Here is an 11,814-nt window from a genome sequence, read left to right as displayed (position 1 = left end):
TGGTCACCGCTGAGTCTCCGCCGTACTGATTCGCCTAAGTCTGTGGATTACCTGAACAGAACAGACAAATGGATATAAGTTTTCGTAAACTTAGTGTGTAACCCAACAGAAATAAGCATGCAAACATACAAATACAGAGTCAGGCTCATGGCCTTTTCAGATACAGTACATAGAATCAGATATATAGATCAGAAACACAGAATCCTATCCCGATCCTGTACACGCTAACTCCGACCATCCTATCACACCATGTGAGGTTATAAACACCCACACATCCCTACATACCATATCATGCCATTACAACACATGTGAGAAAATGTGCAGCCAAACTGCTAGAATATAGGCAATGATCGCTGTACAGAATACTTCCTCCTCATATACAAATCCCACCCCACAATCATATACAGAAACAGATACAGAATAACATATTAGTCATGCTCAACATGCTAACGTACAGATATAAGAATAATCAGAAATGCATAGCATTATCTTACTCAAAACAGAATAGTAAACTATTAGATCTACAGTTTTAAGGTTTGGTTAACCCTCAATGACCCTACGGTAGGCCCACAATTGATTAGAACGACCTGTGCGACCCTAGAGGAAATTTCAAAAATATGGGCCCATATGCCCGTGTGGCCCCACACAACCTGGCCCAAAATTCACATGCCCGTGTGGCCCATACGGCCACACTCAAGCCACTACACGGCCGTGTGTTGCACATGACCATGCCTTCGTTGACCACATGACCGTGGCTCGCACACGGCCATCCACATGGCCGGCCACACGCCCGTGTGGCATCGACAGTAGCCATTTTTGGCTTTCGCCGAAACTCAATTTTTTGCGTTTTGGGAACACACCTATTACCGATTTGAGGTGAAAACTATCCCGAATCTTCCAAGACCTAAAATAGAACACCCCAACAAGGATTTAGCAGATTGGTTATCAATTTCGACACAAGAATTGACAAGAACTCGACTTACCACTGATGACAAATCGCCTCTAACGCGAACTAAACTGTAGCAGTGTAAGTCCCAGCTCCACAATTTGCTCCTAAACACAAATTACCAGCAATCAATCACTACCGATTGACATTGTTAAAACCCCAACCAAAAGTTAACTGGAAGCCAAACATACTCGCCAACCGAAAGAATCATAAAACCTAATAGCGACGATAGACTGAAAGTTTTCCACAGAAACTAGAGAAAACAATGAAAATTAAAGGTGGGAGGTAAAAAGAGAAAGAAAGTGAAAGAAAAGAAATTTGGGGAAAAAGAAAAACTGGAGAAGAGAATCCACGTCAGAATTTTTTGGAAGAAAGAGAAACGATTTTTTGAAAATAAAAATAAAATAAAATATTTTGATAACTCCCCCCTCAAATCCCACAATATCTCAACCACCTCAGAATTTAAATACACCCGAAACTCTCTTAGACAACTGAGCAAAAATATAACATCCATACTCATGCAAAAATTTGAACTCAGGACCTCTAATACATTACTTCTCTTACCACTCAAACTAGCAAACTCATTTTGACATAAATTTACAAATAATTTAATATAAGTCCACTGAATAAAGATAATGCTTGATTCCAAAAATCACAAAATTTAAAAAAGGTGAAACTTGAACTCAAGACCTCTCACACATGCCTAAAATATTTAACCATTAAAACAGACACACATTTATATTAAATTTAACAGAAAGAGAAATAAATTATTCAGGGCGTTACAATTTCAAAAAATATATATTTATTAATAAAAAGGGTGGGTTGTAGAGGCGAATTCAGGGAGTTGGCAAGGCTTAATCAGAAATTTCGTTTTAAGTCTCTTTGGTTTTTAAAATTTTTATTTTGATATTATAGTTAGTATTTTAGAAAGGAACAAATTTGTGTTTGCCTCAAAAGTTTTTTTATAAATTTAATTCCTTTAATAGAATTTATATTTTTATGATAAATTTAGTAACATTTTTAGTTAAATCTGTAAATTAATTCAAATTAGTATCTAAATATTAATTGTAAAAATAAATTTTAATAATTGCAATATCTAAGTATAAATGGTATCTAAGTATTAATTAAGAATAATAATATTTAATACAAATTGATTATTTAATTTAATTTTGTTTTCTCTAAATTTTGGTAATCAAGATTATCTTGAATTTAAAAATACATTGTTAAAAGTAGGTCCTATCCAAGCCTACTTTGAACATGTATATTTTATAAAAATATCCCGGCCCCGTCTTATCAACAATTTCGACTTTGCCCTAGTGTGTTTACTCATTTTCCAGCTAAGATAGTGTTCGCTTAACTTAAGGTACCAACTCAATCAAAAACATATATATATATATAGACTAGATTATGGCACATCATATGTGATTAATGCATTAAATTGAATGATGTAGATCAATTAGATTTAGACATGTGGAATACATGACACATCATCAGTTGAGGTACTTTTCATGTGTAATATTTGAATGATTCACATAATTGAATTTTAACAAAATTAGAAAAAAAAGGACTAAAATATATGATGGAAGTTGAATTTGGATACTAATTTGAAAAAAAAATAGTATCAATTTAAATATTGAAACTAAATATAAAAAAAATATATTTAATCTTTTATAAATATAAAATTTAAAATAAAGTCATTAGTCCCTGTACTTCTATAGAATTTGAGATTTAGCCTTTGTACTTTAAAAGTTAAAAATCTAATCTTTCTAACTTTTTTAATTTAAAATTTTAGTCCAATTATTATCATCGTGGGTAGTTTCTATTAAAATTCATCTACTTAACGTATTTATTTTCTACCAATCATATACTACGTCACATGAGGACAACTTAATCAATATGTCAAAATAATAAAATTTCATTGAAAATTCTTATACTTTTAATGATCAGACTAAGAATTTTTTTTATTTGTATCTACTTTTCAGCAATAATTATTTTATTTTCCCAAATCAGATGAATTAATAATAAAAATTTATTTAATGCATTGTCAGTAAAATTAAAACTTCAAAAGCAACCGTGAAATGTTGCCATGTATAAATATTAAAAAAAAAAAAACAAATACGTATCATATACTAAACTCTACTAAAATATAGTAAGCCTTAATAATAGGCGTAGGGTAGTAATTGTTAGAGGTAACTTTGTGGGAAGTCGTTGGAGCAGGTTGTAGGTGAATTAACTATAAATCCAAGTGTGAATAATCACTGCATTGTTTTATTGATTTACCTTAAACTTAATAATAATAATAATAATTAATATCATATATAAACTTAATAATAAATAATATTTAATTAAAATCTAACTTAAAATTACGTATGTTACATATATAAAAATACATAATGAGATTTTGGAGTTAAAAGGATAAATAAAATTAAGCATTATTTAAATAAATACTTATATTTATATTATTTTAATATTCTTATTTATTATTATAAAATATTTATAAATTATAATATATATTTTTACTAAAATATTCATATAAATATTTTTCAATAAAAATATTATTTGAAATTTAAAATTATTATTAATGTTAAATTTATTATTAAAATAAAATTATAATATTAAATAATTTATTAAAATAATAGATAATATTAACTATATTATTAAGTGTAAATAATTAAATATGTATGTTCAATAATGTTTTATATCAATATGTAAATTAAATTAAATTTATTATTAATACAATAATATTATATTTGAGTCAATTTAAATTTTATATAAAATTCAAGTTAGTTATAAAAAGTTGGGAGATTCAAATATTCAAAAATTCAATTTATTTTGTATTCTCCTATAAAGTATTTTTATAATTAAATTAAAATTTATGAAACAAACATAAAAAAAATATATAGAAAAGTTTATAAATTATTTTTGGTAAAACAAAGACAGTAAATAGGGCGTATCTAAGGGAGAGATTAGCAGGCCCCGATCCCCTAAAATAGAAATTTTTTATTTTGGTCTTTTAAATTTTTAAAATTTTAAATTAATAAAAATAAAATTATATTTTAAGTCTTTTAAAAATAATAAAATTTTGATTTAATCATTTAAAAATTATAAAAATATAATTAATTTAATCATTTAAAAATTATAAAAATATAAACTATTCAAAAAATTCTACTTTTGTTACTATTTCTTTTTAATACTAAAGAATATATATTTATATATTATAATTAAATTTAAATAGATCGTATATTTATTATTATATAACAATTTCAACGAAAATCACATATAAAATCAATAATGATTTTATTAAAATGTGATCTGTTTGATTTTAATGTTCAATTTAGTATTTAAAATTTTACTTTTGAAACACCTGTATTAAACATTTATTAGGCGGCACAATATTACTTATTTTGAGTATAAAAATCGAACAATAAAGCCTAAATTTATACTAAATTGAGACAAAAAAACTTATGTATTAAATTAATCATTGAAGACAAATTTAAGTACGAAATAAATTTTTAATATTATATTATTTTAATATATTTTTTTCATTTTTAAGAAATATAACGAAAGAACAAATAAAATTTGTAAATAGCTGGAAATTAGTCCCCAAAAACAACTATTTGTAGAAAGGACCATATTATCCCATCCCATGAAAAACATTTGTTTTTCCCCTATGTCGTATAGCAATAAAGTTTTATAAAAAGAAAATGTGGAACAAAATTAAATCCTGTTTCAGATTACGGTGTACTAAAATTCACCGACATTGAAATTATTATTATATTCCATAAATATCATTCACAATAAAAATTGCACCTTTTAATATTTTAATAAAAGCAACCCATAAATAAATATGTTCATATTTAAATATAAATGATTTTTAATTGAGTTTGAATATAAAAATTAATAATTTAATTTAATTTAAATTTTAATTCAAGTAGTTGAATTAAATTTTGAACAGATCTATATTCACTAAATTTTGAATAGGTTCCCATTTTAATTAATTATTGAATTTCTTTTTAATATTTTGAACTATGGGTAAAATCCATCTAACTATTAATATCGGAAAAAAATTTTATTCAATCACGAAAAATATCACTACATATTTCATCACTACTACCATAAAACCAATGAAATCTCAAATCTGATCTCACATGATATCACATAAAAAGCAAAAAAAAAAAAAAAGCAAAAATGGTTAATGACATAATCAACAGAACAAAGTCAAGGCAATGGACATGAAGAAGACGAGAGACAGAGTAGCAACATGGGAGGAAGCTGTGTTGGTCCCGGGCGAACTCGAAGTTCCATTTGTGGTGCCGCTCGGGGTTCCAGGCGCGGCGGCGCTTGGGGTTCCAGGTGTGGGAGAAGTACTGGTGCGGTTGCCATTTCGGACTTCGACCTTGAGCTTTTGGCCGGCGGAACAATGACCGGGGATACTGCAAATGAAGTAGTGGTCACCGGTGCTGTTAAGGGTAACCATTGCCGGTCCGGTGGTCAAAGTAGATATGGCATTTGCAGCGTTGCAGTCGTCATAACCATCTTCAGTCACCTCTGCAACATTATGCTGTCCGGTCGTAAAATTAAACACTGCAAAAAAAGAAGAAAAAACCAAAGAGTTAGATCAAAAAACATTTACATATCATAATTAATATCAAATTTTTTAAATGTAAAAGCTGACCTAAAACATCCCCAACAACGAAGTGTTTATTATCAGCCCAATCCTCATAAAAATCATCATTAGTGGTAGGGACACGCCAACCAGTAGAGTCACCCACTGTAAAAGTGGTGGTGCTTGGAGTTACAGACGGCGACGGAGCAACGCCACCGGTGGTGTTACCGGTTCGAACTTCAACCTTGAGCTTTTGGCCGGCGGAACAATGACCGGGGACACTGCAAATGAAGTAATGATCACCGGTCTTGTTAAGGGTAATCCTCGCCGGACCGGTGGTCAAAGTAGATATGGCATTCGCAGTGTTGCAGTCATCGTAAGCATCTTCCGTCACCTCTGCGACATTATGCTGTCCGGTCGTAAAATTAAACACTGCAAAAAGAAACGAAAAAAACAAATCAAACAGTTGGATCAAAAAAGCATCAAATTTCGACTCAAATGTTCGACTTAAGAAACTGACCCAAAACATCTCTGACGACGAAGTGTTTATTATCAGCCCAATCCTCGTAAAAATCATCATTATTAGTAGGGACTCGCCAACCAGTGGAGTCACCCACCGTATAAGTGGAGGTGGTTGGAGTTATAGGCGTCGACGGAGTAACACCGCCGGTGGTGTTACCATTTCGTACTTCCACGTTTAGCTTCTGGCCGGCAGAACAGTGACCAGGGATACCACAAATAAAGTAGTACTCCCCTGTCCTGTTAAGCGTAATCCTCGCCGGTCCAGTGCTCACCGTAGATACAGGATTTGCAGCGTTGCAAGCATCGTAACCAGCTTCGGTCACTTCGACAACATTATGTTGCCCATTAGTAAAGTTGAACACTGCAAAACGAGAACAAAAAAGAAGAAAAAAAAAAACAGTAAACAACAAGTTCCGGTTCAAATCATCAATTGAAGTTCAGATTTTGAACTAAAAAAACACTGACCTAGAACATCCCCAACAAGGAAATCTTTATTGTCAGCCCAATCATCATAAAAATCATCGTTATTATTAGTAGGGATTCTCCAACCGGTGGAGTCTCCCACTGTGTAGGTTCTGCCATAAGTACTCTGCAACAGATTTGCAGCTAAAATTACTAAAAGCGCAGCCATGGTGATTTTCCCACCCATTTTTTTCTCTGAAAAATTGGTGTGTTCTCTGGTCACAGTCGCCCCCTCTAATATCTCTCTACTTTTCTTTCTTTTTTGCTGTGATGTGTGACAGTATGTTTATCCTTATCTCAAGGCAAGAGTACATTTATAAAGAGAGAGTAATAACAGAGAGTGACAAGTGTTTTGGAAGATGATGAAGAAGCTGCTGGGTATGACTTTTATTTGTTATTACGCCCTTAAATTTTGACAAATATGATAGTCAACAATTCAAACTATAAAAAAAAGAAAGAGATAGTGGTCGGAACTGGAGGGAAGTCTGCAGAGTGGTTGAATTGAGACTAAATAGGCTTTTCGGATCAAGAAAAAAAATAAGAAAATAAACCGGGATCGAGAAATTTAGGTGATTTATGAAATGTAAGTTTAAAAATGATTATTCGAATTTTATGTTTAATTTAATATATAATTAATTTTAATTTTTATGATGTAAAAAATAAATATTTTATATTTAAAATAGTAAAATTTACTTAAAAGTTATTGAAAAGTTACTGTTTGTTAAAAATATTTATGAGAAAGACTTTGAAGTTTTTGTCAAATGATATATAAAAGTCATAAAACAAAACTCATGTTATGAAAATAAGTCTAAATTTTAAAATAAAAATTAATATAAAAAAAACAGGAATCGAATTGAGCCAAACGTAATTGTGATGGATGGTTTAATAAATTTAAAACATTCAACCGAATCAAGTCGATATCACCCTAAATCGTCACTATATAAGTCTTATACACCTTAAGTGAATAATAACATGACGTTTAATCATTGAATAAAATAAAAAATCGAGAAGGATGTATAAATAAATATTTATAATTTTATTCAAATATAATTAATTATTAATCGATTATAACTATTATAACTAAATATTAGAGTAATTTCACAAGACATCCCTAAACTATAAATCTCATTTTAAATTGGTCCTTAAAGTTTAAAACATTTTAATTACATCCCAAACTATTGAGGTTAAGTCAATAAGGTGCTTACATTTCTAAAATTATTAATTTAACAGTTAAATGACATATCATATCACATGTGTCCTGATTTAAAATGAAATTTAAAGAAACATAAAACTAGAAATAATGTAGAACTCAAAACATAGAGATTGTAGGATGAAGCTTCATTAAAAGCTTCAAAACCTCAAATCAATATTTTTACATTCATTTTCATAATATTCTTTTTATTTAAAATTTTTATTTTAGTTTATGCCATATGAAATACGATGTTTAATTTAAGTGTTGGATTAACGATTTTAATAATAGAAGGACCTTATTGATATAACTTCGATATTTTAGAAATGTAATTAGAATATTATAAAGTCTAGAGACTAATTAAAATGAGGGTTATTGTTTAAAGATGCCTAATGTAATTATCTCTAAAATACTAATAACTTTAAGATTTAGGACTTAGTGTTTAGAATTTTAATATTACTTACAATTATTATTTAATTAAAACTATTAATATTTATTTACAAGTCTTTTTTTTTACTCAATGGTAAACTACAACGTTAATTAGTATGGGTTAGTTTTGGTTTTGGTCATTTAATAGAAAAAAGTTACGATTTGGTCACTAAACTTTTCAAAATTATTTTTCCGTCACTCTGTTGTGTTAAGTGACACTTTTAGTTGGTAAAATAATACTTTTTTTTCAATTGGACCTTGGTTCTATATAATTATTTTTAAAAATAGAAAATTCTATAAAAAATCTAGAAAAATAAAATCTCGAAAATGTTGTTATTGAAGAATCAATATGTATGGGAAACAAAGAAAATTATCATTAAATAGAATCCAATAATAAATTAAAAATAGAACAAAACCCAAAAAGTTAAATCAATAATAGTGTAGTTTAATTAAGTGACCAAAACGAAAACTTACTCATAATTTAGCGATTAATGATATGGTTTACCCTTTATGTTATTATTTATTAACGGTGCATAGAACATGCATAAAATATTCTATCCGTAAAAGAAATTGAGTATGAAAATCGTAAATTAAATAAATTATAAATTACAAAAGCAAGTCCCATGTGTGAAGAATGAATAAAATTGTTTGGTGGTTAAACATAGAGAATCCAACGAAAAGGGGTCCTCATTCACATGCTTGACCACTATAGTTTTAACTTTTAAATCATAAAGGGACTAAAAAACAAATATCCATTTAGGCACACCCTTTTTTAACGTTTAAACTTTCAACAAAGTTGGATTTTTCTTAATTAAATAATAATTTATTAAAAGTCTCACCGATTTCACATCAATTCCAGTAATTTATCGAAAGATTATTTCAAACGTGGTCTCTTTTGAGAATTAATATATGAGACCTAATTAAAACTTTTAAAAATTTGAAGGTCTAATTTAAAATTTTAAAAGTTTAAGAGATTTAGTTAGTATTAAAAAAGAATTTAAGGACTTGATTAAAATTGCAAAAACCTCCAATGAAAAATTACCCTTTAGTTTTTCCGAGTATTTGTAAAGTTTTAAATTAATTTAATAAAAATTATATTTTGGCCCTCTAAACGCTCTCTCCAAAAGTAAAAATTTATAGTTTAAACCTTTAAAAATTGTAAAATTATAAAATTTTACATTAATACGATGAAAAAATTACATTTTAACTCTTTCAAAATTTATAATTCAAATTCGGTCCTTAAAATTTTTGACTTCTCTAATGCCTATATGCAAGGATTTATTACTTTCTTTTATTAATTTTAATAATCCTAATAAAATATAAATACATTTTTTTTACTTTCACTAATTTTTCGCTCTTTTCCTTCCTTTATTATTATTATTTTTGAACAATTTTATTATAGGTTCGATTATATCTATTTTTTTACATAATGCCTAAAACTATCCATAGCCTCTCTCTAATCCATAAATAAGAGGATAATGCGTTTCAATATATTTGAACCCGCGTCTTTCTACATTAACAATAATACTCAAATACTAATCAAACTAAAACTTAATCCGCACTTCCTTTATTATTATCTATCCAAAGGTTAGGATTTGCTTTTATTTTCATTGCATTGAGAATTAATAATAATTAATTGAAATGTGATGTTTCCCTGCCTTTAAAAAAAGGGGGAAAAATATTTATGGAAAGGCATCCAGCACACCTAACAAAAAGCAGTCCATTTAAAAATATTAATAAATGCTCGTATAGCAGCCTATGATTCTTAAAATTTTCCAATTTTTAATAATCACTTTTTCTATCTTTTGGAAATATAAAGAATAACAAAAATAAATTATAAAAAACTTGGGTTTTATAAAAAAAAAAACAAACCCTATTTGAGTTGTTTTATTTATATTAGAGCATAAATCAAATATTTGTAATTTGATTAAAAATAATTAAAATATGCGAATTCAGATTTAGTTCGATTGGCATTAGTATTGTTATCAATGTAAGAAAATATAGATTCGAAGACGTTGAAATACATTATCCTCCTATTTAAGAGTTGGGGAAGGAGTATAGTTAATTTTAGATATTGTATAAAAATTTCAGATGTGATAAAAAATATATAAATAAATAAAATTTTTAACAGAATGATTAATTTATTCTATAAAATAAAATAGAATCTAATTTTTAATATAAAATTTCACATACATTTAAAAATAAAAAGAAAATAAAAGAAAAAGGAAATTGCTCGAAATGTGAAAAAATAGGCATAGGTTGCTTTAAAGTTTGGACTATATGCACGTGCCCTCTTTCTTCCACATTTGCTTTTTATAGCACACCCCGACATTGGTCAAAGAAATTACCTATTTTATTATTATACCAAAAAAAGAAGTATTTTATTTATGTAACAAGTTATAAACAATGTTAGACAGCAATTGCAGAATTAAACAATTATATATTTTTTCGAAATTTTTGTCCTTTTCTTTATATATAAAATATTTTACTATCTTTCGAATTTCGATATGGTTCAATAAAAATTTCAACAATAACAACGTGACGCACTCATTTATATATACAGAGTAAATTAAAGAAATATATATATATTTATAAAATTTATGAATTTAAGATATTTATCAATTGAATTTTAATTCAATTGGTATGCATTTTTATCAACGCAGTTTAATATGAGTTCGAATAAGTCGAAGCACGTTATCCTCTATTTATTGGTAATTCTAGTCATTATATCAAAAATATCATATATGATAAAAAAAACTATAATGAGATTATTAAAAAAAATTAATTTGCCAATATATGTTGTTTTTGAAGAAAGAAGCTGAAAACGTATCTTACAGGTTACGCTTTTAACTACTTCAGCTAAAAATGAGCATTATAAAATGTGTTTTCACTAAAAATTAATAATTTGTTAGATGGTTAAATAATAATGTTTTTATCCATGAGTCTTGGGTTCGGTTCTTTTCTACTTGTATTTGAATTTTTTTATTTAATGTTGTTTTAAGTTTTTTTATTTTAACTAATATTTTTAATATAATTGCGATTTTATCTTTGAGTCCCAAGTTTAATTCTTTTTAAGCATTTTAATGTGTATTTTTTATTTCATTTCGTTTCAAGCTTATTATTATTATTATTAGTTAATGTATATAATTAATAAATATATTGTTTAATAAATATATTGTTTTTAAGTTTTATTTTTATTTTTAATTCTTCTTTTAATTAATAATTCTTTTATTTATAAAATAAAATATCATTATTTTTAGTAAATATAATTTTAATATATGTAATATTTAATTTTCAATTCATATTAAAAATCACCATACCCACAATATAGGTGGAGAAAATACATAAAAGAGTTAGTTGATGTTTTTAAAAGTAATTATATATTTATTATTTGATTTTATAAATTAAATAGTTATTAATTAAAAATAAAAAAATTGAAAATAATATATTTATTAATTATAAAAATTAATTAAAAATAAAAAAAGTTTTAAACAACATGAAATAAAAATACAGAAATTACTTATAGGATGAATCAAACCTAGGATTCAAAGACGAATTGCAATTATCTAACTATCTAACAAAAGAATCTAAATTATCAATTTTAATGAAAACGTGTTTTATAAGCCACATTTTCAACTGACATAATTTAAAGCACATCCC

General features: G+C 27.1%; 1 protein-coding gene across 1 annotated transcript; it reads right to left on the bottom strand.

Annotated features, from left to right (window-relative positions):
• Positions 1–4,990: 4,990 nt before the first annotated feature.
• On the bottom strand, positions 4,991–7,051 carry LOC108461509 (blue copper protein-like). Its single transcript, XM_017761369.2, has 4 exons — positions 6,540–7,051; positions 6,073–6,435; positions 5,622–5,984; positions 4,991–5,530 (listed from the first exon to the last, which is right to left on the bottom strand). Exons 1-4 carry the CDS (start codon positions 6,721–6,723, stop codon positions 5,151–5,153), a joined length of 1,290 nt encoding a protein of 429 aa, XP_017616858.1. The 5' UTR covers positions 6,724–7,051; the 3' UTR covers positions 4,991–5,150.
• Positions 7,052–11,814: the final 4,763 nt, after the last annotated feature.

Source organism: Gossypium arboreum, chromosome 13 (assembly GCF_025698485.1).
Source record: "Gossypium arboreum isolate Shixiya-1 chromosome 13, ASM2569848v2, whole genome shotgun sequence".
NCBI classification, from domain to species: Eukaryota; Viridiplantae; Streptophyta; class Magnoliopsida; order Malvales; family Malvaceae; genus Gossypium; species Gossypium arboreum.
Note: the sequence above shows the minus strand (reverse complement) of the source record. Positions and strands in the feature narration are given on the sequence as shown.

Bases quoted from the DNA above. Each gene is read 5' to 3' on its own strand.
- LOC108461509 (XM_017761369.2), bottom strand. From the start codon at position 6,723: ATGGGTGGGAAAATCACCATGGCTGCGCTTTTAGTAATTTTAGCTGCA. The intron at 6,436-6,539 runs GTCAGTGTTTTT...CTCGTTTTGCAG, and splicing joins CCTTGTTGGGGATGTTCTAG to TGTTCAACTTTACTAATGGG. The intron at 5,531-5,621 runs GTCAGCTTTTAC...CTTTTTTTGCAG, and splicing joins CGTTGTTGGGGATGTTTTAG to TGTTTAATTTTACGACCGGA.